The 26,829-nt window shown below is 39.0% G+C and overlaps 3 protein-coding genes across 8 annotated transcripts; 2 read left to right on the top strand and 1 right to left on the bottom strand.

Moving 5' to 3' along the window:
* Positions 1–333: 333 nt before the first annotated feature.
* Positions 334–22,922, top strand: LOC307042864 (N-lysine methyltransferase KMT5A-like; the record flags this gene model as incomplete). Its single annotated transcript, XM_079687029.1, has 6 exons — positions 334–434; positions 5,463–5,619; positions 19,223–19,415; positions 20,826–20,933; positions 21,905–22,012; positions 22,890–22,922. The coding sequence occupies exons 1-6, from the start codon at positions 338–340 to the stop codon at positions 22,920–22,922; spliced, it is 696 nt and encodes a 231-aa protein (XP_079543155.1). The 5' UTR covers positions 334–337.
* LOC307043053 (uncharacterized protein) lies at positions 6,992–13,075 on the top strand. 2 transcript variants are annotated; one of them, XM_079687270.1, is made up of 5 exons: positions 6,992–7,584; positions 10,481–10,634; positions 11,100–11,348; positions 12,072–12,339; positions 12,802–13,075. In XM_079687270.1, exons 2-5 carry the CDS (start codon positions 10,501–10,503, stop codon positions 12,997–12,999), a joined length of 849 nt encoding a protein of 282 aa, XP_079543396.1. In that variant the 5' UTR covers positions 6,992–7,584; positions 10,481–10,500; the 3' UTR covers positions 13,000–13,075. The 2 variants fall into 2 exon arrangements, with proteins under 2 accessions (XP_079543396.1, XP_079543395.1); XM_079687269.1 differs by lacking the exon at positions 6,992–7,584 and adding an exon at positions 10,202–10,330.
* On the bottom strand, positions 13,209–18,196 carry LOC307043051 (G2/M phase-specific E3 ubiquitin-protein ligase-like). 5 transcript variants are annotated; one of them, XM_079687262.1, is made up of 10 exons: positions 16,979–18,196; positions 16,752–16,864; positions 16,169–16,361; positions 15,865–16,062; positions 15,686–15,772; positions 15,148–15,398; positions 14,673–14,801; positions 14,322–14,462; positions 13,918–14,029; positions 13,209–13,722 (listed from the first exon to the last, which is right to left on the bottom strand). In XM_079687262.1, exons 3-10 carry the CDS (start codon positions 16,224–16,226, stop codon positions 13,502–13,504), a joined length of 1,197 nt encoding a protein of 398 aa, XP_079543388.1. In that variant the 5' UTR covers positions 16,227–16,361; positions 16,752–16,864; positions 16,979–18,196; the 3' UTR covers positions 13,209–13,501. The 5 variants fall into 5 exon arrangements, with proteins under 5 accessions (XP_079543388.1, XP_079543387.1, XP_079543386.1 ...); XM_079687261.1 differs by having other exon boundaries at positions 16,752–17,217; positions 17,379–18,196; XM_079687260.1 differs by having other exon boundaries at positions 16,752–18,196.
* Positions 22,923–26,829: the final 3,907 nt, after the last annotated feature.

The following is a 26,829-nucleotide window of genomic DNA, read 5'->3' as shown; positions in this document are numbered from 1 at the left end:
AAACGAACACCGATGAATGCACTGCTCTCACAAGCTCTTGCTAAAGACCAAATGACTGCATTTAATATGACGTTATTATACAGGACCAAAGCCCCGAATGTTATTTCTGTAGCCCCGGACAATTCTCCCTCAATAATATAATATATTAACCGTGCTTTACCTGAACCTCATCATGAGAGGAGGGCAGAAATGTAATTTCCCGTGTTCAGTGAATGCAACAGAGGCAAGACACCAGACCAACCAGAGAGTTGCATGGAAATAAACGTGTCTTATTGGCTGACAGGTACCTATCCTGTGACAATGTTTAGACTGTCAGTCGGACTCAGAGTTTTTGAAGATGGACATAAGAACATTTTTTCTTAAAAAATACGACAATTCTCAAGTGGTGGCTCACACAACAACCCCAGATCCACCACTTGAGCCAGGTAAACAAGGTATGTAAATGTCAGTAAACTTCCAAGTTATGCGAACATGTAAGCAAAGCATAAATTACAGCTACGTTGACATTACTTTGAATCGCGGGGTAAGCTAAACCGTTAGCAAGTAGCTATAGCTAGCCAGAGATATTAAATAAACACTTTGTCATACAATCTAAATGTAATGTTTTTTAGCGTTAGCTGGTGATTTCAAAGAAAGCTCTCTGGAAAATGTTGACTGTTCAACATGAAGCTAGAAGCTACCTTACAGTACACCGTTGATCCTGAGTCCTGTCAGTTAAAGCGTTTGCAGCTCGGGGGATGAGAGGTGTGCATGTAGACACGTGGTGTAAAGTCTTGTTTTTACGTAAATTGAAGAACTGAAGTAAAGATCCTCTTGTTTTTTTCGTCCAATCAGTGTCTGTAATGCTGCCGCCTCAATCTGTGTTTAAACCAGGTTTAAAACACGTTTTAGTTAGATAGCATCAGTTTTCACGGAGTTAACTAAGGGGGAAACGAAAATATTGTGGTGCCTCGTTTTACCGTGAGTGAAAACGGTAAGTTTATATTTGGTCGGTGAGGCTTTGACGTTAGGCTGCGGTGGGCAGGAGAGGTTTTATTTCCGGCAACTCCTGTGAATGAAAGGATTTGTCTCGCCTCGAAAACGAAACTTAATTTTGCATGACATTATCTGTATATTCTATGCGTTATTCACTGTTAAATACGGCGTGGTTTTTAATCACTTGTATTCGGAGTAAGTGACCTGACGGTGAAGTAAGCTAAGCTTGTGTTATTGGTAGTGATGGCAGTTTAACACTGAAGCTTCGAACGGAGCTTCAACCCTGGACTTCCTATTCCATAGAAGCAGTGCTTCGAAGCTTGCTTCAAATCACGTGACATGTGACGTCCGAAGCAGCAACTGCTTCAAATCACGTGACATGTGACGTCCGAACCAGCAACTGCTTCATTTCCTGAATGAATCAACTCACTGGTTCGCCGTCCAATCAGGTGATTCAATGCACTGCCTCGTCTCGATTCTGACAGGTGACAGGTTGAAACAGTTTCACATTTGAGCGCTTCAACACTTTATAACCACTCTAAACAATGCGCAATGTGTGGGTTGTTGTCGTAGTTTGCATTGTTGCTGTTGAGTTGTTGTTGTTGGCATTGTATTTTAATTGGATCATTATAGAGCAAGCCAGGAAGATAAATAGGTCGTTCTGGCTCGTGAAACACTTCGAAATGTGGAGAAGTTGTGAACAAAAAGACAATGAGTAATATAAAAACAATTCGATGGTCTAAGGAATTGATAGCCCAGTGGATAGAGCCGGTGGCTAGGATGCGGTGATATCCTCCGCGCAGCTGGTTCAAAGCTCGGAATAGTTAAACTTTTAATTGTAATACTTTAATAACTGATAAAAGGCCCTCTCCGCCCAAATAAATGTCAAGCACTCTCGAGTCTCTTCTCAATAACCCAATACACACTATTATCAATCTTTAATTGCAAATAGAACATGATATTCAGTCTTAGTGTGTGTGTGTGTATTGAATATTTTTCAAGGGAAAGATGCGTTAAACCCACTGCAGCCTTGCACTTCGCCAGGAGAGGTCGCTGTAACTGAAGCTTCGAGAAATGAACCTATTTCCGACACAATTGTCCAAGTGGTTCGACGCTTCATTCAAAGCTTCATTTTGCCATCACTAGTTATTGGTTCGGGCATCTTCGTGAAGGAGGGAGGGGGAGGGGCACAGCGCACACCCGCGAAAGTGAGTTGAGGGAAGAACTCGTTATGGCATCGGAGGGAGAAGGGGAGGAGATTTAAGGCTTCAACTGTGCTTTATGTGAGCATTATGTGAGCATCTGCTCTAGTTGGTCTCAGAGCCCCATAAATATAATGTATATATATTTTTATACTGTATATGTTTTTTTTTTTAAATATATATATATAAATAAATGCATGTTTAAAATCTCAAAATAAAACTTGCACCAATGCAATTCAAATGATGCTGCAGAAAAATAACTGCTTGAATGCCCTGTTGAGAAGCTCAAGAGGGAGTTTCTCAGGACATCATGCAGTACAAGCGAAAACTTTTAGTGCACTTATGGCTGTCATGTGGCACTTCTCTCTGTAAAAGTGGTGTAAATAAATGGATATTTTACCTTTTTTAGCAAGAGGACGTTAGCTAGCTATTACTTTTCTTAATAAATTAAGTTGGAATATTATTGGCTTCAATAAGTTATGTGACAATGGTTAGTATTAAACCTCAGAATAAATGAACTTACTGACACTGCTGTGCAGATCAGGGTGTGATTAATAATTTTATCGACCAGTTTAAAGGTAAGTGCTTACAATGTTGTATGTTTTTAAATGAACACAAGCAAATAGTGCAAATTAAATCACAATATCTTAATTCATAATCCCAACATTGCTTCCTTTGTTCATTTTAACTCCAAAAAGTTACTTCTTACTGGCAGTATTATAATTTAAATCAAAAATCTATGCAATTATTAAAAAGCAAATGTTGTTATATTTGGTAACATTTTCTAAACATTCCTTCATCGATAAATCCAATACTTCAAGGTTTTGTAATAAGCCACTTACAAAAGTATAACGCACGTTTTTAAAACAAAAGAAACACCATATGCCTGTTAGACATCTCCACAAAGGTCAGGCTGGGCATCATATCAATGGGCCACATGGAAGTTGAGCATGTTCATGTATAATAATACAAATAGTTACCCCAATAACTGTTTTAGTCAAAAAGTTATTAGTCTGAATACATAATATATAAGCATCTATAGGGACAATTGGGTTATTATTTATTATTTTGTAGTCTTCATTTTTTTACAACAGTTGTTGTGATTTAAACATATCCCTCTACAGGACTGTCTCAGAAAATTAGAATATTGTGATAAAGTTCTTTATTTTCTGTAATGCAATTAAAAAAACAAAAATGTCATACATTCTGGATTCATTACAAATCAACTGAAATATTGCAAGCCTTTTATTATTTTAATATTGCTGATTATGGCATACAGCTTAAGAAAACTCAAAAATCCTATCTCAAAAAATTAGAATAGTTCCTCAGACCAAGTAAAAAAAAAAGATTTATAACAGCAAAACACAATTTGAAAATGTCCATTAATGCACTCAGTACTTGGTTGGGAATCCTTTTGCACGGATTACTGCATCAATGCGGCGTGGCATGGAGGCAATCAGCCTGTGGCATTGCTGAGGTGTTATGGATGCCCAGGATGCTTCAATAGCGGCCTTTAGCTCATTAGCATTGTTTGGTCTGGTGTCTTTCAGCTTCTTCTTCACAATACCCCACATATTCTCTATGGGGTTCAGGTCAGGGGAATTTGCAGGCCAATCGAGGACAGTAATGCCATGGTCAGTACACCAGTTACTGGTGGTTTTGGCACTGTGGGCAGGTGCCAGATCATGCTGGAAAATGAATTCCTCATCTCCATAGAGCTTTTCAGCAGACGGAAGCATGTAGTGCTCTAAAATCTCTTGGTACACAGCTGCATTTACTCTGGGCTTGATGAAACACAGTGGACCAACACCAGCAGCTGACATGGCTTCCCAAACCATCGCTGACTGTGGGAACTTCACACTGGATTTCAAGCAACTTGGATTTTGCTCCTCTCCAGCCTTTCTCCAGACTCTGGCGCCTTGACTTCCAAATGAAATACAAAACTTGCTTTCGTCTGAAAAGAGGACTTTGGACCACTGTGCAACTGTCCAGTGCTTCTTTTCCTTAGCCCAAGTCAGACGCCTCTTCCGTTGTCTTGAGTTCAGAAGTGGCTTGACCATGGGAATACAGCAATTGTAGCCCATTTCCCGGACACGTCTGTGAACAGTGACTTTTGATACCTGGACTCCAGCTTCAGTCCACTGTCTTTGAAGCTCCCCCAAATTCTGGAAGCGACTCTTCTTCACAATGCTGTTAAGGCTGCGGTCATCTCTCTTGGTTGTGCAGCGTTTCCTGCCACATTTCCCCCTTCCAACAGACTTTTTGTGGATGTGCTTTGAAACTGCACTCTGTGAACAGCTTGCTCTTTGAGAAATTTCTTTTTGTGTCTTACCCTCCTGATGGAGGGTGTCAATGACGGTCCTCTGGACAGCAGTCAGATCAGCAGTCTTCCCCATACTTGTGATTTAGTTTACTGAACCAAGCTGAGTGTTTTTCAAGGCTCAGGAAACCCTTGCAGGTGTTTCGAGTTAATTAGACGATTCAAGTGATTCGTTGAACACCCTACTAGTATACTTTTTCATGATATTCTAATATTTAGAGATAGGATATTTGAGTTTTCTTAAGCTGTATGCCATAATCAGCAATATTAAAATAATAAAAGGCTTGCAATATTTCAGTTGATTTGTAATGAATCCAGAATGTATGACATTTTTGTTTTTTTAATTGCATTACAGAAAATAAAGAACTTTATCACAATATTCTAATTTTCTGAGACAGTCCTGTATATTTAAATACAACTTTTTTTGGTAATCATTTTTAATGTCGTGTGTCTCAGAAACAGGTGAATATGTAAACCTTGCATCCGAACTTCCCACATGGCTGTAGTTTATTAATAATTATTAGTATTCAAATAAATGTTTAATCTGATTTCATTCTGCTCTAGCTGGGTTAGATATGGATTAACACAGACATATTCTTTATTTTACAAACATAAGAAGGTGCTACTTGTACATTGGCATGTCACACTGTTGTCTCCTGCGTTGTCTATTGCTGCTCTTAGTCTTTTGGATAATTTTGCATGGAAAACCATGTTGGAGAAGAGCAAATCTTAGTTTTGTAGTGCTGTGAATTACTTGAATTGGCTTATTGATAGAAAGGGGAAAGAAGACTGAGGGGTTCTTGCCCTTTTCTCCAAAGTTGTCTTCAATACCATTAAAGTTAACTCTTGAGATTTGACCTCAATTCACATTGAGATCTCCCTTTTTTTAACTTGCAATATAATGGCTTCAAACTAAAAATATGTTTAAGTGAATCATGTAATAAAGAGTTCTTCTTACTTTAAAGGTCGAGGTGTGTTTGCTGCTAAAGTTTTCACAAAAGGAGAGTTTGTGCTTGAGTACCGGGGCAAACTTTACAACCAGGATGATGTCAACACCAAAAACTACAGTGACACAGAAGCAACGTTCCTGTTTGATCTGAAATGGGATGGGAAATGTTTGTGGTAAGTTATAATAAATGCTATTGTTTGCTGTTGTAAAAATGCACTGCTCTTGTTAGAATCTCACATAAGAATAATCAATAATAGAATCTAGGGCTGCACGATATATCGTGTCGTGACGATAATCGCGTTATGCGCATGCGCGATATTCACATCGCAGGACGTGCAATATTAAGTAGGCAAATTAACTCAAACACGTCATGTTACAATTATTTTTGCTGCTTGCTACAAAAGGAAACCTCGCGGTGCTCTCATTTCAGGGGTACTTGAGTGAGTGACATGCAGGCTCTGCATGCACAGCAAACCACCAATCACAGTCATTCTTGATCAGAGGCCTGTACTACGAAGCCGGATTTTTGCTTAGCGAGCTAACTTCAGGGGAAACTCGGGGTTTCCGGTCCTACGACGCTGGTTCTCTTCTTATCGGGCTAGATCTCCATGGTAACTTATGCTGACAGCTGCGGACCAGGTTAGGTTCCAGGCTAGGAGATCAACTCGGTGAAAGCACTGCCTGCTGACCAATCAGAGCTCGTTGTGCGGAGGTTAAAGCGATCAAGTCATATTACAGGAGAAAGGAAATACAGAAAAGCTGCCTTTGCAGGAAAGACGGCCGGCAAAAATCCCCGACTGTGTGAACGTGAACATTAATAGAATATCACCTCCCATCTTCAGAGCAATCTGACTATTATAACATTAGTGTTAAGAAAGCTTACTTAAATATCTGCCACAACATAAGTAACCGGATCAGAGTAACATTAAGTACAGTACTACAGTCCGCGGCATATCACATCATCATAATGTATCATATATTTCCTTATCTGAGTCAGCTGAGCCGTATCTGGCCGTGCAACACTCACAGTGTCACATACTGTATGCAGAAGTATTATTTTAAGCAACACATTAAGTTGACGAAACACTCGAGACAATTGTAATTAAAGTCAGATCCACTCGTGTCTTAGACAGGCAGTGATATCATAAACCTGTTAATGTACGCATTCAAACACTTGTTCTGTTACCAGCTGTATTCACCTTGCAGGTGCAGCTATGTGGCTTTTATCCTATGGAGGACGGAACATGACTTAAGTATAAATAAATAAATAAATAAATAAATGTGTAAATAAATGTATGAAGAAATACAGGAATAAATAAATAAATAAATACAGGAATAAATAAATACAGGAATAAATAAATGACGAAATAAATACAGAAATAAATAAATGTTGAAATGAATACACAAATAAATAAATAAAAGAATAAATAAATAAATAAATGCATAAATAAATATGGAAATAAATACACCAATGTATAAATAAATAAATAAAAGTCGAAAAATAAAACAGAACACACATTATTATATATCTTTCATATATTTCTACATTTACGCGACATACATTTATTTATTTATTTATTCATGTGTCCGTATGCTAATGAGGTGGGCGGTCCTAACCTCAGTCTGAAGCAGGATTGGTTACAGGAGTGTGTGATCATTTCTGGCAGAGGGCTCTACTACTAACGCCTGGCTAACCGCGCTGATTCGAATGCAGGAGCTTTACTGTTTAGCCCTTATCTTTATACATCCATGGTTTATCCACAGTTGTAAGGTTTATTTATGGATATTGGTTTAAGAGCCATTGGAGATCATTTACGATCATTAGCGGACCATTTAGAGAACGGAGAACCAAAAGATTATGTCCAGTTTCGTGTGGAACGATGTATAGAGGACTTGGCTCAGCTCGACATGGATGTGGATGTTAACCCAGCTGTGTTTGAGAGTCTTCAAGAGGTTGCCCGCCAACTTGAAATCCTCTCGGAAACAGAGGAGGCGACCCTTGGGCGTCCATCTTACATGTTGCCCCGAAACGTTATTGAAGCACATCTTCGTTGGGGGCACACCGCTGGGGACATCGCGCAGGTGTTCGGGGTGTGCGAAAGAACAATTAGTCGGAGGATGACACAGAACGGGATACGGTAGGTTTAATCCGCATTCTTTCACGATTTTTGTCTGGTTTTCCTTACTTTTATTGTTTTGGTGTAGGCTATATCAATGTGCACATTTGTTAGACGCATTAACTTGTGTTTAGTAATGATAACATTTCATTAGCCTACATTTTCTCCATCCAAATCAGCCTACTTGTTTATAGACTGTTCACAGATTTATTAAAATGTTAATAGGCAATTTATATGTTGAAACCATGTTGAAACCAATACATCAGATAGACATGTGTCGTGGCAAAGATACAAACATGCTTTGTATACAAAGCAAAGGTACCATTACCTCAGACATGATTTAGGCCTAATAATAGTAATGAGGTTTAAGAGAGCAGCTAATTTGTTTCAGATGACACCTACATCTTTCAATGCAGGTTAGTACAGAGCAGGGGTAGCCAACACGGTGCCCGCGGGCACTTAGTCCCCCGCAGGGGCAACGTGAGTCGCCCGCGGGGCATGTTCTAAAAATTAGTGATGTGTCGGTCGCGAACGAGCCGATTCTTTTGAACGGCTCTTTGGTATGAACGAGGGGAACCGAGTCGTACTTGGTGAGAGCCGTTCTTGTTATCGTTCAATTGTTAGTCCGCACTCACTGCCTGCCAAAATCCACTCGCCTGTTAAAAAGCTTGATTTTGTTCCCCAAACGTATTCTGTGAAGACCCGCCCCTACTCTGATTAGTAGGTTTCAGCAGGAGGAGTGAGATGGGGTGGGTCTTAACGGAATACGCGAGAGAGAGAAGTCATAACAAGTGGTAGGCTACAGGACAGGTAGACGACGTGTTTTTCGGATGGAAAATGAGCCAAACGCGAAAACGCAGCAGCATTTTGATGCACTTCAACCAAAAAAGCGCACCATTTGTAAAGGCAAAATATCCTTTAAAGCAGGGCCAACAAATGATCTCCATCGCCACTTAAAAACACAGTATATATATTAAGAGTTGCGTGAATTTCATTCAAGGCAAGGCAACTTTATTTACTTAACACATACGGAGGGTAAATTCAAAGTAGTACATTCACGGACATGAATGACATGGATATGGCGCCACCTTGTGTCGTGTTTACAAAGCAGATTATTGACATTAGGTCTGGCAATACAGTCAATCATTATCCTGGTGATTATTTCACAGACAAACCAAGTAACCCCGCCAAAAAAAACGGCTCTTTTGAACGGCTCTTTGAAAGGAACGGAGCCATCAGATCCGGCTCCCTTCAAAGAGCCATAAATCCCATCACTACTAAAAATAGCTCGCCAAGCAAGTCCATGTATAAAATACACAAAACAAAAAAGGAAATGTAATTAAAAGAATCTACCCTATGCATAAACGAAACCTAAATCATAGCGAACTCTATCTACTTAATATAACTCTATATCTATCTAACACCCCTCCTCCCGCCACCCCCACAATGAATATCGACCAATCACGTTCTTGCTTGATTTGCGGGTCCAGAGTTGCAGTCGGGAAGAAAAGCAATGTGGCACCTCCCTGCTGATTTTCCTTCTGGCAGAATCTACATAACACATCAGCCCCATTGAACAGCCTAGTCGTGCCAGCCTACACAGCACATGAGGGGCAGAGATTTACTCTGTGTGTTGCAACTTGCATATATATTTATTGCACTTGACGCACACACACGCATGGCGTAATTTCCACTGGGTACAGGGGGGACATGTCCCCCGCTCTTTTCGAAATCCCGTTTGTGTCCCCCCACTTTACAAATATGTGTATTATTATTTTTTAACGCAAGCCGTCATCGCCACGGAGGAGCACACAGTCTCTGTGAACGAGCGAGACAGAGGGAGAGAGAGAGCGAGCTAGGGAGGGAGGGAGGGAGGGGGATGAGAGAGAGCGAGCGAGAGAGCTGGGAGAGCACACCTTTATCTATTTAATATAGATAAATTAAGAAATCATTCCAATGTGTACTATAGGACAGTAAAAAAAACAAAAAACTGTTTAAAAAGGGAGTGATTAGTAAAATATGCATAAATAGAAAGAAAGAATGCTAACTAGGTAACATAAGATAAGAATAAACCAATTTAAATGATTTGTTATTGGTTGTGATCATATTTTAAAGATGATTGGATTATTGAAAAGTATAAAGCTCCCTTTAGTATGAGTGTTGAAAGCTGTATCCACAAATTCACCAGAATTTATGTATACACCAGAGTGCACCAGCATTTCACTTCAACATTTTAAAAAACATCTTCCTGGGGGAGCACGCCCCCGGACCCCCCTAGAGGAGCTGAGGTCCGTCCACCCCAAATAAAGCAGGTTAAAATAATTAGATTGCAAACATGTTCTTTTAGTAAACACTGAAAACGGGTCCCACAGACCCAAACAGCACACAAAGGTTAAAGGTAAGCATATTAACGTTAAAATGTGCTAAATATATACACTGCAAAAAACAAAAAAAGAGGAGTAAAAGTAGCCCCCGACTTGTTTTATTTTTTTTAAGTAGCCCTCACCCTAAAAAAGGTTGGTGACCCCTGGTACAGAGCAACACACTCATTCTGATGTGCTTTGATTGTACATTGCGAAAGGTGACTATAGTTTATTGTGACTTACTATTGTTTCGTTATTTTTGATGATCAGGGTCCAAGATCTATTAACTATGTTAGATGACAACAGTTTGGATGAAACTGTTACCCAAATTCTGCAGCATCATCCCAACTCTGGATACAAAATGATGGTGGGGCACCTGAATGCACGAGGGATACGCATACAAAGTAAGGGATTGTTATTATTATAATAATCCTCCATGCAGTGTTTTTTTTTTTACTACTTGATAATTAATCACATTATTCTGGCATATTTAGGAATGCTTTACTTTTCATGTTGCAGTACACCATATCTCTGCATTTTCCCGAATATAATAGGACAGCGTGTCCAGGAATCCATGCGGCGCGTTGATCAAGGTGGAGTTTTGATTCGCACTCTGCAGCTGAACCCAAGAAGGCGCAGAAGTACTTTGTACCAGCACCGAACACCGAACAGTTTATGGCACATCGACGGCAATCACAAACTGATTAGGTATAGTATAATCATTAACACTCTCAAGCATTGCTCAAACATCCACTTCACTACAGTTACAAAAGATGGGCCCATCTAAAGTGTTATAATCAATCAGCTTCAATGCAAACCAGACTTCAAGATTCAAAGGCTTTATTGTCATATGCATGATAGCTTTTTTTTATTGGTTGGTAATGAAAATCTGAAGTCTCAGTCTCCTCTAACAATTCAACATACAATATTCTGTAGACATAAAAACAAGTTAAAACACTGCAAGAAGAAATATAAATAAAATATGAATGAAATGTATCAAATTATTAATTGCACCAAATTCCTCTGCATGCAAATTAGTTTTACTATCAAAATGTAAGATGATTTATGTTTTGTAATCAGAACTTTTAGTAAGATAAGGCCTTTTAAATGTGTAAATGTCTGTACATACGTTAGTGGATTGACCTTAATGTGTGCCTATACATATCCCTTTAGGTGGCGTTTTGTTGTGCATGGTGGTATTGACGGCTTTAGTCTTCTCATCGTGTACTTGAGTGCTGCCACCAACAATCGGGCAGCAACAGTTTTAAGAAGCTTTTTGGAAGCCGCCAATGTCTACGGTGTGCCATCACGTGTGAGGTCAGATAAAGGTGGAGAAAATGTTGACGTTGCACGCTACATGGTGGCAAACCGAGGAGAGAACAGGAATTCACACATTGCTGGCAGGAGTGTCCATAATCAAAGGTACCTTAAACTTCAAGTCAAACTTTTATCAAATGAAGTCTTTGGTAAAGATTGCAATGTCAACTATATGTCTTTAGCCATTATTAATTTTGTTGTCTTATTTTTGTTCGTCTTCCTTTAGATAAAACCATAGAAATAAAAAAGTTATATTTCTATAATAAAAACACTATAATTATGACACCAACTGTATAATTTGACAAAAAGGATAACAATATTTTTCAAAGATCTATTTAGTGGAAGTCCCAGCACGTTGCATGACTGGGCAAATTACTGTTGGAACTTGGATTTTGAATGTATTTTCCAGTTAAGAGAACCTTACATTAATATTGAACCACAACAGTTAATGTGGCATAAATATGCTGATATATTTCCTGATCCAGTTTCAACAAAGCTTACAGTAGAAAAACCTCACCCCAAGTTTGATGAACTTTGCTCAAGCAAAATGTTGTTTGCTAAATCCAACTTCCAGCTTTTTTCCAGAGGCATTATTGTGCACTTGCCACTTAATCAGGAACATTTTCCTATTGAAATCTGCAAAAATGTTAATATTTAGCTTCTAATTAATGTAATTCAATTCTAATTTACTTACCATTTATGGTAGGTGAAAGGTGATATTTTGCATGTATGTTATTTTTTTTTGTTCACTTAGCAGACTAAATATTTTCCTTCCTTTTTCTTGTTCACTTACCAGACTAAATATTTTCCTTCCTTTTTCCTCAAAAGGATAGAAAGGCTCTGGAGAGACGTTTATGTGGGAGTGCTGGATCTGTTCTACACAATGTTTTTTAATCTAGAGAGAGAAGGCCTTCTCAATCCTGACTGTGAAGTGCATCTCTATGCTCTGCACTGGTGCTTTGTGCCCCACATACAGAAGCACCTGCCGTTTTTCCAGCAAGGCTGGAACTGCCACCGACTAAGCACCGAGGGAAACCGGTCCCCACTGCAACTGTGGACTCGCCATGAGCGTGAGGCCCAGCAGGAGCCTATACAGGTTTGATTGTATTCAATAGTTTGATTTTGATTTTACTTTCCTACATGGAACCATGTTAACACTAATACCCACTTTTTCTGCAATTACACAAACTGTTTAAAACAAATAATACAAGGGAGGTCCATTCCAAAGCGCATATAGTAGCACAATGTAACAAATAGTGGCCTGTTGTCGAGGAAACTGAATGTGATGGAATTATTTTATTCTGCATATCATCGGCACTTTAGGAATACCTCATAGAAGTGTTTAAAATGCTGTGATCAACCAGAACAAGCGATTAAGGAAGATAATGATAAATCAGGGCTTTCTGCTCTCTCTAATTATTTCATAGCTGTTCATGGGACATTAATCAGGAATTCTAGGGGATGATACAAAACTTTAGGTTATATAAAATGAATTAACTGACATATATACTAAAACTTTGATTTTGGTTGACTCTAACTTTAGCTCTTGCAATTGCAGGTGGACATTGAGTTTGGAGTTGACTGGACTGGACCATGTGCTCATCGCCAGCCTCATGTTGTGGTCCCTGAAGTTCAGCTGCAACGTTCACTGACTGACCAGGAAGTGGAAAGACTTCCAGACCCTGATGGCCCTCTGTCCAATGTGTGGAATGTCTATGTACAAACTGTTAGCTTATTGACTGAAATACTACAGTAAATGTGTGTGTATCAAAAGGCTGTTGCTGTGGGAAATGTAGTCTTTTAAAGTTTCGACTAGGACGATTAGGTGACAATATTTGACTGAGTTACATGAAGAAGCTGGTACCAAGATTCAGTATATTTGGATTTTAATACAATAACATTTTTAATTGTAATGAAATTACGTTCAGTCGTCATTTTAAACATGTGTTGCACTGAACCATATGCTTGTGAATCAACACTTACTGTAATGCATCAAGCAATATACATTTGTTACAGTTAATGAACATTTTGTAACCAATATCAATTTAAAACTTTGAAAATATATAAAGATAACCATGCTTTCCTTGTTATGTGCAATAACAAGGAAAGCATGTTTATCTTTATATATTTTCAGTGTTACACAAACTGGCCGGAGTAGGCGTTAACTGAGTTTTTTTTACTCTCTGAAAACATAAACTTTTGGCCGGCCAAACAAAAGACAACAAATCTTACACAAGTACTAAGGTGTGTCTGTCTCTTCAGACCATTCCGAACCCAGTTTCAGTGCTCCAAATAGCAGCAAGAATGTCCCTTTCAAACGTACAGTACTCTTTGTAATGTCCTGGAAGTTTCAGCTGGTGAAAGCATGTGGAAGAGCTGGGGAAGTTGCTCTCCACCACGGTCACATCCAGGTCATATCTAGGAAGCACATTCCATCCTATCCAGAACTGCACAAGTTTCCCAAGTATATGGGGAGATGCTTTATAAAACAGAGAATAAATTCATTTTATTATAATTGCTTTCAGTTAATAGTTAAATAACAATAATGTTACTTAAATTACGCCTTGGATTGTTAGCTGAAAATCCACGGTTAAACATAAAAACAGAGGAAGCGCAGCCTTCGTTATAATAATTACAAACTTTCAGTAAACAAAGCTTGAAGACGTTGTTTTACCCATCTCAATAAATGTGCGCAGGAATCCTGTGATCCTAAAGGGATCCTCCAAAGAGACTTCACTGTCTTCATCCTCATCCTGTGTGGGCCAGTTTATCTTCTCCAAGACCATCTGACAGATTTAGTTTTGAAAGGAGCCCAGTGAAAGCACAATAATAAACAGAACATACAAGAAACTGCAGGTTTTGCTGTGTAGCAGAGTAGTCTAAAGATACAGTTTTATATTGGTTTAGCTCCTTTTAAGGAGCAAGTAGCATAATTTCATTTAAAAATATGTTTGCGTAGGTGGATGTTTGTTATAATAAACTTAAAGCAATGGAGGTCTGAGAGTAGTAAATAAACCCAATTTCTAACTCCTGTGTGTTAGGAGGAAGGATTTGACTGAGCAGCATGAGATCACTTACCCGTGGTGTGCACTGCAAATCAGATGCCCTTGGAAAGAGAAGGGGAATCGTGTCTTTCCTCTCCGTTAGCAGAGGCCAGATCAGTGTCTCTTTTAAACCCCTTTGTAACTGCTTGACTTGTCTGGAGGTTCTTCCAAGGACCTGCACAATATTTGCATCACAGTAGAAATGCAAAGCAGCCTGATGTATCTAATAGCCCAATAAGCTTGTTTTAATACACGTATTAACATCCGAAATATGTATTTAACAAAAAAGCTAAAATGTGATATGCCAAAATTAGGTCCTACTTCAAAACTTCAACTGTGATTAGTCAGTCTGATTCATATGACCTGTTAAGTACAGAATACTCACAGCATGGAGGATCAGTTTATCAAATAGCCATCTCCTGTTGTCACATGTGACTGGAGACAAATCCCAGGACAGTGCCAACTCATTGATGAGGTTTTTTTCTTCTGATGATGATTCTGCTGTTCCCTCCAGCTAATAATGGCAAGTAGAATGAATTTGATAAGATTCGTTCATTTCTCAATACTTGTATAAACATTCAACTTTGATACATCATAAGAAGTTTAACTTATAATCAGCATGTTAGTAGTTGGTAACCTATAAAAGCTATGTTTTGTCCAAAAACATCGTAAAGGAGGACATCTGTAAGTGTTCTAATGATAATTAATATATCAGTGTATGGTGTTTAATAATGCTTCAGTACCCCCTGCTGGTGCAAAGTGTACCCACATGATGTTAACAGTATCTGAAAGTAGATCAGCTAAATAAATAATATCCAACGGTTGAATAATAAAATAGGTTAGAAAAAAATTGAACATACCAACTTGATTGTCTCACGGATATCAAGGTCAACACAGTCCTTAATATCTATTGTGGCTTCTTCCGGGGATCCACCAAAGAGCACATGCAGGATAACTGGGCTCAGTCCTCCTAGGCATGGCCCATCATGGAGGAATGAATGTCCAATCATTCGGCCAGCAACAACAAAGAAGTCACTCTCCAAAAGGAGATGAGAAGTGGAGGGAATCAGATGATCTTGTTCTCCTTCAAAAAGAAGAGTTCCTCCAGGCACTTCAAATATAGGAAAACAGTCAAAGTAAATTGACAGTAAAGTAAAGGACATAGATATTCAACTATCACAAAGCATTAGTAAAGGAATTATCAAACCACCACTGGATACTGGTCGATCCTGTAGAAACCTACATGTTCACAGCAGCTACAATCACATCAGGTTTTAGGAATACGTTTTGTTTACTGGGGTTAAGGGACAGATCTGTTTTCAGCCTGGAACTGGTACAAAAACACACATAACTTAGTGGCTGAGACCCAGCGATCAGCCATAGTAAATATTTACTTACCAAACTTCATCTCAAAACCAGCCTGAAGTTTTGACATGATGGTTACAAAGAAATGCCGAGTCACACCATCACCAATGGCTGGATCTCCTGAAAAATGTAAACACACACTACAGACATCAGTTTAACGAGAATATGGTTTGTTCATTTTTTTATCTTAGGTTTTGATGTAACCGAATTACCCTTAAGTGTGCATGTCAAGGGGCACGCCCACTCAACATTTGCCTTCTTATAAAAAGTAAGGACTGCTCTTTCCCTTTCCTCTGCACTGTCTCCAATATCCATAGTAAGACACAAGGATTTTCCAGTTGCATGCTGGCTTAAAATGTCTTCTTTAAACATCTTTGCTGCCTCTGTGGGATCTGGCGCTATTTTCCAATCTAAAAATAGTTTAAAAGGTTTCCAAATTAATATTGGATCAAGTGAAATGTAGAGAGCAACAACTTATTGCAATACATGATGTACTTAATAAAGGAAGTTACACACCAGAGAAGCCACTTTCCTCAGTGGGATCGATGTCAACTACCTCAGGAGAAGGCAACATTTCCTGAGGTGGCACCGAGTGTCTTGTGTTCCTGGCCCTTGTTGTCTCATTTCCCTGTGCTCTTGTGAATGTGTTTTCAAATCTAAATTGACTTCCGGAGGCCCTTTCAGACTCAATCTGCACCTCACCGCTGCTCTGTGATGGTCAAGTGTAAAAAGAGGTCATTTCTGTTACTCGGTCTACTTTACATTACATATCGCACTCTAGAAAAACATGGGCATATAAATAGAATGACAAGTAAACCAAATGTTACTTTTCCTCAAAACCAACATCCAGAATGTATATCTTTCATATTTAAATGTATTAGAGGACAGCAGAATATGGCGTTACAGAGGGATTGTTGGAACAAAAAGTACTAATATCTGGCCCCATAATTATAAAACCTCAGATATGCTGATATGTCAAAAATATTTTACATCCATTTGCAGCATCCCACAGCCTTATGCTTATTGGTTATTTTGTGTCTACACATGCAGTTGCAGTGTGCCTGACGAATGTGATGTTTAGTTCTGTAGAGAGTAATACCTCATGCAGTTATTGCTGTGATCCTTGATTCTTGAAAAGGGGAACTCCTCTCCACAGACGACACATTTCTGATTTGGTCCAATTAACACGTTGTCGCCTTCTGATCGACATGCCTGTAAAGAAAATAGTTTTAAACTACATCACAAGCGAACAATTATGTTACTGTAAGTCACAGATTCTACTTTTAATGTTTAATTGTTACACCACTATAGAATTGAGGAACTTACAGGGTCCAAATTCAGGGTTCTTTGCATTGGTCTAATGAAAACTGTAGCATGGCCAATCTGGGTCTGAGGGTCCTTCAAATATCTGACATAGTAACCCTCATTGGGACAGGGGATCACAATCAAGTGGCGACTTCTCGTAGTGCCAGATATTTTTTGCAACTCGAAACCGCCACCGTTCCGCAGTTTTGGATAGGCATCCATCAAGAACTCGAGGAATTCATTTGAATCTGTATGGCTGCCTAGAAATAGATGATACACATAAGAGATCTAACATAAAGATAATGTTATGATTGTAAGGGTAACTCAATATATTTATATATCACAAATGTACATTTACCATAAAATATACACAGAAAAGGAAAAAGCAGTTTGATAATCGTCATTCTAATGACTGACAGACCTTTAAATGTGAGCCGTTTTTCCCCTAAACCAGCAGCAGCGAGTCTTTCTTTGGCGTATCGGTTGGGGACTAAGGCTGCATTCTTGTCGTCAAGGCAACAGAATAAATGGGTATAAGAATGCAGGTGTGCAGGACCAGAAAGGGTTTGCCGCCCTGCCGTCCTCCTCCCTCCCATGTAGGGGCCAAACAGTCTTGAAACTTCTGCTAGGATCAAGTTAAGAAGATAAGCAATATTGAGTGCAAGGAAATAATGATTCAACGAGAATCCAGGGGGGAAATGTTGGTTAGCATTAGCATCACACACTATACATATAATGATCCCTTCAAGCTGGTGGACAGAAACTGAATCAAATAACTTGTCATTGGCGATATAAACTTAGTACACTGATCGGATTTGCATTACAAATAGTTTGATGCAAAGACCTACCGTCCACTGGGTGTCTGGGAGTCCCGTTATGTAACGGATGAGGAGCAGACGAAACTGGCGCGTTAGCGGTCCTTGGTGCTGCACAAAACATAACATAGCGCCACATTGGGTACAAAACTGTACATTGGCATTTTAACACACAGATCAGTTTTTTTACATTGTCATATCAGTCTTACACTAGACCTAAACATGAGTCACTTACAGTTATCAAGCTGGTTAGCCGCATCCCGCAGAAGGTCTGCCAGCGCCCTTCCAGCCGAAGCCATTATTAGCGAGTTGCCGTGGGTGTACAATGTACAGATGTGACTTGCCACGAATCTATTGCTTCTGCCTGGCTCCAACAATTGGCGAATCCTGCTTCAGACTGAGGTTAGGACCGCCCACCTCATTAGCATACGGACACATAAATAAATAAATGTATGTCACGTAAATGTAGAAATAAATGAAAGATATATAAAAACGTGTGTTCTGTTTTATTTTCGACTTTTATTTATTTATTTATACATTGGTGTATTTATTTCCATATTTATTTATGCATTTATTTATTTATTTATTCTTTTATTTATTTAATTGTGTATTCATTTCAACATTTATTTATTTCTGTATTTATTTCGTCATTTATTTATTCCTGTATTTATTTATTCCTGTATTTATTTATTTATTTACGTATTTATTTATTTATTCCTGTATTTCTTCATACATTTATTTACACATTTATTTATTTATTTATACTTAAGTCATGTTCCGTCCTCCATATTATCCTGGATAAAGTGTTTAAGTCATGGATGTTTAAAGTTTAACGTCTTCATATTTGTCTAATATTATAGTTGACTTTTCATTCAGGAAGTATGACGCTGCGCTGTCTGTACGCTTGTCCATTTTTATCATTGGTCAAATGTTGCTAACCCCGCCCCTTTCATGTGAACGCGCACTCAGCCGGACAGAGAAACCCTGGCTTAATGAGTTGATAACCAGCGTCGTAGGACCGCTTAGCGAGAGCGTGTTTGTTTTGGATTAGGTAAGCCGGGTAACTCAAACATATCCAGGTTATGATGAACCGGCTTCGTAGTTCAGGCCTCTGATCACAGCAGGATAACCGAGCTAGCTCAGCTTGTTGCTCTGATAACTTACGATCCAGAAGTCCGTGACTAAAATCCTTCATCCGGTTAAATATTGTTAAAATAATAATAATAAAATATTCTTCTTCAATTCCTGTACTTTTTTCATATCGCAGGGGAAAGAAATATCGCAATGTCAGTTTTTTCCAATATTGTGCAGCCCTAATATAACCTGACCTTGTCTGTCTAATCTTTTTTTCTTCATGATTTTCTTTTAAATGTAACTGACAATGCTCCACACTATATCCAAACCAAGTATGCAAGTTCTACTACTAACATTCAATCTCTATTTATTTAAGTCTCGATGCATCGGTTGAAGACAAGTCACTGGGTAGGCTTGTAAACGATGACCACAAAACGCCCAACTGCAAGATGAGAACCATTGTCCTTGATGGGATGCCACATCTCTGCCTGTTTGCCCTTAGAGACATCGCCCCAGAGGAAGAAATATCCTACAATTATGGGGATGCAGACTGGCCTTGGCGCAAACAGGTAAACATATAACTCAAAAGTAACACGTGATTTAACACATGTTTTTGTTTCCCTCCAAATAATTATAGTACCTAATTAATTTGTTGTTCGATTAACAAGTCATTTTAGATGGTTCAGATGTGGCAAACTATACTGGTATTGGAGAATTCATCAGATTTGCTATAAGTTTGGTCTGCTACCTCTATGAGCAAGTGGGGGAGTGATTTAATTTAATTGATGATGTATTTCATTAAAAGCAGAACTTGACAGATTTCAACGGACAACTTGCATGCCCTTGCTTGCTTTTCAGTTAGCTAATGTTTGCAGCTCATGAATATTACATTGCATTTAGCTGAGGCTTTTATCCAAAGCAACTTACAATAAGTGTGTTCGACCAGGAAGATACAAACTTGAAGAAAACAGAATCATATAAGTACATCAGGTTTCATAGAGCCAAACATTTCAAGTGCTACTCAACTGGCTTTAGATAAGCCAGTCCTTTATTAGTATATAAGTGCTTTGTTAGTAATTCATGACAGGAACTTTCTTTTCGATCTCTTTTTCTGATACAGCTTTAATCCCATTTCTAATTGGGTGATTTGGAACGATCTGATAGAGGAAACTGAATTGGTTTCATATTTTTAGACTAGCCTTGGTGGGACTTGTTACAGAAACCTGTCACACACACTTGTTTCTAGTCTTGCCCTCATGGGGCCCTCCCGTTTGGTTTTAACTTGAAGTCATTTAAAAATATTTTGGCAATACCTTTAAGTTTCTAAACTCAAGTTGTTGTGGGCATATGTTTATACTATTTGAGCATAAGCATGTTTCAAACGGTGATCGTTTACCTTAGCCTTGATGGGACTTGTTACAGAAACCTGTCACACACACTTGTTTCTAGTCATGTCCTCATGGGGCCCTCCCGTTTGGTTTGAACTTGAAGTCATTTAAAAATATTTTGGCAATACCTTTAAGTTTCTAAACTCAAGTTGTTGTGGGCATATGTTTATACTAGTTGAGCATAAGCATGTTTCAAACGGTGATCGTTTACCTTAGCCTTGATGGGACTTGTTACAGAAACCTGTCGCACACACTTGTTCCAGTCTTGTCCTCATGGGGCCCTCCCGTTTGGTTATAGCTTGAAGTGATTTCTAAATATTTGTGCAACACCTTTTAGTCTCTAAACTCAAGTTGTTGTCGGCATCATTCTACACCCTCTGAGCCTGTGCATGTTTGAAGGGGTAATTTTAATGCAATCCATTGCAACCCCTTTATGATATGTTAAGACCACAGTAATGAATAATGCCAGGACTTTGCTTTGATCCAAATCTAGTTTCAGAAACAGTTTTTGATTTAGCTAACTGTGGTAACTCATGAATATCTCAACATAAATGTTTACTATCTTCTTAGTGCATTCTTGTTTTATCTAAGTTCCAGGTGACGAATGAGCAGTATTATCCAGAGGCAGTTGAGGAGGAGAGCCTCCCCTTAGAGTTGACTTCCCTCAAAACATCCACAACAGACCATTCTTCTACTGAGGTAATTCAGTAATATAGAGCTATCTCCACAATCTCATTATGTTGTGCCTTTCACTATGTAGTCCCCATACCATGATAGGAACTTTCTTTTCGATCTCTTTTTCTGATACAGCTTTAATCCCATTTCTAATTGGGTGATTTGGAACGATCTGATAGAGGAAACTGAATTGGTTTCATATTTTTAGACTAGCCTTGGTGGGACTTGTTACAGAAACCTGTCACACACACTTGTTTCTAGTCTTGTCCTCATGGGGCCCTCCCGTTTGGTTTTAACTTGAAGTCATTCAAAAATATTTTGGCAATACCTTTAAGTTTCTAAACTCAAGTTGTTGTGGGCATATGTTTATACTATTTGAGCATAAGCATGTTTCAAACGGTGATCGTTTACCTTAGCCTTGATGGGACTTGTTACAGAAACCTGTCACACACACTTGTTTCTAGTCATGTCCTCATGGGGCCCTCCCGTTTGGTTTTAACTTGAATTCATTTAAAAATATTTTGGCAATACCTTTAAGTTTCTAAACTCAAGTTGTTGTGGGCATATGTTTATACTATTTGAGCATAAGCATGTTTCAAACGGTGATCGTTTACCTTAGCCTTGATGGGACTTGTTACAGAAACCTGTCGCACACACTTGTTTCCAGTCTTGTCCTCATGGGGCCCTCCCGTTTGGTTATAGCTTGAAGTGATTTCTAAATATTTGTGCAACACCTTTTAGTCTCTAAACTCAAGTTGTTGTCGGCATCATTCTACACCCTCTGAGCCTGTGCATGTTTGAAGGGGTAATTTTAATGCAATCCATTGCAACCCCTTTATGATATGTTAAGACCACAGTAATGAATAATGCCAGGACTTTGCTTTGATCCAAATCTAGTTTCAGAAACAGTTTTTGATTTAGCTAACTGTGGTAACTCATGAATATCTCAACATAAATGTTTACTATCTTCTTAGTGCATTCTTGTTTTATCTAAGTTCCAGGTGACGAATGAGCAGTATTATCCAGAGGCAGTTGAGGAGGAGAGCCTCCCCTTAGAGTTGACTTCCTTCAAAACATCCACAACAGACCGTTCTTCTACCGAGGTAATTCAGTAATATAGAGCTGTCTCCACAATCTCATTATGTTGTGCCTTTCACTATGTAGTCCCAATACCAAGACAGGAACTTTCTTTTCGATCTCTTTTACTGATACAGCTTTAATCCCGTTTCTAATTGGGTGATTTGGAACAATCTGACAGAGGAAACTGAATTGGTTTCATATTTTTAGACTAGCCTTGGTGGGACTTGTTACAGAAACCTGTCACACACACTTGTTTCTAGTCTTGTCCTCATGGGGCCCTCCCGTTTGGTTTTAACTTGAAGTCATTTAAAAATATTTTGGCAATACCTTTAAGTTTCTAAACTCAAGTTGTTGTGGGTATATGTTTATACTATTTGAGCATAAGCATGTTTCAAATGGTGATCGTTTACCTTAGCCTTGATGGGACTTGTTACAGAAACCTGTCACACACACTTGTTTCTAGTCATGTCCTCATGGGGCCCTCCCGTTTGGTTTGAACTTGAAGTCATTTAAAAATATTTTGGCAATACCTTTAAGTTTCTAAACTCAAGTTGTTGTGGGCATATGTTTATACTATTTGAGCATAAGCATGTTTCAAACGGTGATCGTTTACCTTAGCCTTGATGGGACTTGTTACAGAAACCTGTCACACACACTTGTGTCTAGTCATGTCCTCATGGGGCCCTCCCGTTTGGTTTTAACTTGAAGTCATTTAAAAATATTTTGGCAATACCTTTAAGTTTCTAAACTCAAGTTGTTGTGGGCATATGTTTATACTATTTGAGCATAAGCATGTTTCAAACGGTGATCGTTTACCTTAGCCTTGATGGGACTTGTTGCATAAACCTGTCACACACACTTGTTTCTAGTCTTGTCCTCATGGGGCCCTCCCGTTTCTAGAAAGTGAACATCACCATGATGTTCACTTTCTAGAAAGAATTACCTGAAACCATAACCAAATGAATCAAAACTCAAACCAAATAAAGATACTACTATATTTTGATTATAAGTAAAGGACCATCTGACATTATCAATCAAGCTATACTTATTATTAGAAAACAATAATTCTGCCATGGGGTTAACAAATAACTAGCACCAACAATGATCTTGATCCAAAGACTTTTCCAAAAAACTACTTCATATTTAAAGTCTCCGTGTCTCTCTTTAATATATTTCTAATCAAATGTTTTCTTTATCCAGATGCCGTAATACAAGACACTGAAGAGTCTGAAGGTGAGGCCAGCATGTCATCCCTTCAAGATAGTACAAGAAAGGTCCTGACGAAACACCAGAAGTCGGCTAAAAAGAGAGGTGAGATGAAAAGTGACTACAATGAGGGTTAGATTGTTTCCCTGTTTAATAGGTTGAAAAGAGGATAACGCAGAGTGATGAATCAGCAATGACCGTTTAAATAAATCCCTTTTTTATACAGTTTGACAAATCAAACATTTCATGAGAAATACCTTTTATTTTCTAATTCTGATAACAATACTGTAAAGTTTAAACCATATGACATATATTCATGCTAGCAGTTCATTTAATTTATTCTCTGACAGTGCCTCATCAATTCTTGCTATGGATAAATGAATGTGAGACGTGTTCTGGAAGTAATATAGTCTGTGTTTACATTAGCATCGCTAACACTCAGAGCTAACCTGTACTGGAGAGAGTATGTGTAAAGAAGCAGGAAATAAAAAGAAACTCACCTTGTGGTAAACCTGAGAGAGATTCATAACTGTATGATACTGACTCTTAGGCTTCTTAAACCTATAACATGTTCTTTAATGTCCACCTCGGGAAAGAAATGGTTGTGAAGCGCATCTGGACATCTGAGGAAATTGCTGCTGTGGAACGACACTTGAGAAGATGGATATTTATGAATCAGGTTCCAGGAAAAGAGGCCTGTGAGGATTGCATCTCTGCCGAACCACAAGCCCTATCAAATAGGGACTGGAGAGCTGTTAAGTATTACATCAAAAATAGAATATCTTCTCTCCGAAGGAAGTTGGTATAAAACCATTTGAAAATACTTTCAATGCTAGGCTGATGTTAGGCCTTTTTTGTGTGTCTTCGGATATGTTCTGAAGTTGTACATTTTGTTTAAACAATATAGAAAAACATAAGGAAATTGGTATAAAACCATTGGAAAATACTTTCAATGTTAGGCTGATGTTAGGTATTTTTTTGTTTTGAGTCTTCGGATATTTTCTGAACTTGTACATTTTGTTAAAACAATACAGAAAAACATAAGGAAATTGGTATAAAACCATTGGAAAATACTTTCAATGTTAGGCTGATGTTAGGCCTTTTTTTTGTCTTCGGATATGTTCTGAAGTTGTACATTTTTTTGTTTAAACAATACAGAAAAACATAAGGAAATTGGTATAAAACCATTGCAAAATACTTTCAATGTTAGGCTGATGTTAGGCCTTTTTTTGTTGTCTTTGGATATGTTCTGAAGTTGTACATTTTGCGCAAACAATACAGAAAAACATAATAATTTTTGAAATAAATGTTTATTGCATTAAAAGAATGTTGTAGAGAGTTTATATTAATTATTATTATTATTATTATTAATAATTAGTGTTGGGTATGTTTCCTAGCTACTACTTCTCCCATTCAAAAATCCGAAACCAAATAAAAAAATCTATTAATATGTAACAAATATATTCCATTTCAGAGCAGAAGAAATAGCCTTCAAGGGTCCAACTCTGCACATACATCATTCAGCAGGGCACAGTGAAGCTCAAACATTCAACTGTATGAACAAGCAATACTTTGAAATGCAAAAGTGTGTGTGGTTGTGTACGAGAGTCTCTTTAATAAATGTTTTCAATTCTAGCGTCAAATTCGTGTGACGCGTTCTCGCGGTAGCTAATCAGCGGTGAGGATCTCAGCCTGACGTTGGATCAGAAAACCTCAGCCGTTAGCTGTTAGCATTCAGAGCTCACAGCTCCTCATATCTGTTCAGAAACTGGACAAAACTTAAACATGAACAAAACACAGACTGTCTGTGTCATGGCGAATACAGTCGCTGTTGTATCTGTGCCTGTATCATGTTGTTGTGAGTCCGGATGGAGCATATACAACGTTTGTTTAGCCTGGTCGGTCCGATCTCCATTCAGAAAATACGCATTTTAAAAGGTTTTTCGCCTGCCGTCTTGTCTGCAGACTTGCATTAATTCATGGTTTTTACTAACCGGCATCAGTATTTTGTTTCTTCGGCATCATTTTAAAACGTGTATTACAATTAAATCACGGTAAGTTCATGGGTATAAGCCCCACCCTCTCTCCAGCACATCCTGTATGAATGACAGAAGTAAACACAGCTGACAGCCACGGTGATATTAGAGCGATGCAAATATTTGCATCGCGTCCGGTGTGAACGCAGCATAATGCAGTTCAGATACCAGACCACTGTTCTGACGCCTTTAAAGCAACTTTGAGATGTTAACAGTGCGCGGGGCACAAAGGCCATGGTGGCTGTAGCACGTACAATTATATTCGGGGAATCACGGCCAGACCGAGGGGCAACAACGGCCATGGCCATTGTGGTCTCCGTGAAATTTCTAACCTGGTAACAAGGAAAGTCCATCCAACTCAATAATGTGTCTAGTAACTCTGATCCCTTCCAAGATATGTAAACTAGAAATATGTGTGTTTCTGATCCCTTCCAAGATATGAAAACTAGAAATGTGTGTGTGTGTGTGTATAATGGACCTCATAAGTGCTGACCGCCAGAAGGTTGAAGACCAGACGAGCCGCTGCATTCTGGATGAGCTGCAGAGGTCGGATGGCACATGCAGGTAGACCAGCCAGGAGGGAGTTGGAGTAGTCTAGGCGTGAGATGACGAGAGCCTGGACCAGAACCTGCGCTGATTTCTGGGTCAGCTGGGGACGTATCCTCCTGATGTTGGAAAGCGTGTATCTGCAGCAGCGGGTTGTAGCAGCAATGTTTGCAGTGAAGGACAGTTTGTTATCTAGGATCACACCCAGATTCCTTGCAGAGTCGGGGAAACAACAGAGGTGCCGATGTTGATTGTTAGGTCAAGAGTGGAACAATCTTTTCCAGGAAGGAAAAGCAGTTCAGTCTTGTCAAGGTTGAGCTTGAGGTGATGAGCAGACATCCACTGAGAGATGTCTGCTAGGCAAGCAGAGATGCGTGCAACGACTTGGGTCTCTGAGCGGGGAAAGGACAGAATTAGTTGGGTGTCGTCAGTGTAGCAGTGGTATGAAAAACCATGCGGGCTAATGACAGATCCGAATTTGTTTACAAGGAGAAGAGTAGGGGACCAAGAACAGAGCCCAGAGGGACCCCTATATCCATTATTACAGCTCCGCGGGGCTGGCAGTAAGGCGATATGGGTCCGTTCTTATTGTGCATCCATGGGTAAAGGTAAAACTCATGTAGTACTGAACACCTCACATGAACATGCCGGGCGGCGCGGTCCCATGGGTTGGTTCCATGGATGCACTCAGATGCGCGTTCATAATGCAGAGGGAAATAACTCTCACAATAACTTTATTAGCACATTTTACAACTTGAAGAACAAATGTTTTTAATAAGGGCTATACACATTTTCATACTGGGTAGTAAAAAATATCCAACGATTTTACAGACTACTCTTTCCCAATGTAAGTCAATGGGAAAAAGTGTTTCCGGGCCCAGCAACCTATACGGAAATGTAGTACCGCCGTTTGGCCACAACGAATATTTTCCTCAGAGTCCGGTGTCACTACCATATGTGTTCGCCCTACCATATGTGTTCGGGGTCCGTCGCTTACCAATGACGTCACGCATTGTGATTGGCTGTACGGTAATCGCACGCTGATTGGTGTA

This window comes from Notothenia rossii (assembly GCF_949606895.1).
Source record: "Notothenia rossii genome assembly, chromosome: 6".
In the NCBI taxonomy this organism is placed as follows: Eukaryota; Metazoa; Chordata; class Actinopteri; order Perciformes; family Nototheniidae; genus Notothenia; species Notothenia rossii.
This window is presented reverse-complemented; position numbering and strand designations above follow the sequence as displayed.

What these genes read in the sequence shown, in the direction of transcription:
- LOC307043051 (XM_079687260.1), bottom strand. Translation starts at nt 16,226, where the DNA reads ATGTTGCCTTCTCCTGAGGTAGTTGACATCGATCCCACTGAGGAAAGT. An exon ending in CTTGACATGCACACTTAAGG is followed by an intron (nt 15,773 to 15,864) that starts GTAATTCGGTTA and finishes TACATTTTTCAG; the next exon opens with GAGATCCAGCCATTGGTGAT. An exon ending in TGGTTTTGAGATGAAGTTTG is followed by an intron (nt 15,399 to 15,685) that starts GTAAGTAAATAT and finishes CTATATTTGAAG; the next exon opens with TGCCTGGAGGAACTCTTCTT.
- LOC307043053 (XM_079687269.1), top strand. Translation starts at nt 10,216, where the DNA reads ATGTTAGATGACAACAGTTTGGATGAAACTGTTACCCAAATTCTGCAG. An exon ending in AGGAGTGTCCATAATCAAAG is followed by an intron (nt 11,349 to 12,071) that starts GTACCTTAAACT and finishes TTTCCTCAAAAG; the next exon opens with GATAGAAAGGCTCTGGAGAG. An exon ending in CCCAGCAGGAGCCTATACAG is followed by an intron (nt 12,340 to 12,801) that starts GTTTGATTGTAT and finishes TTGCAATTGCAG; the next exon opens with GTGGACATTGAGTTTGGAGT.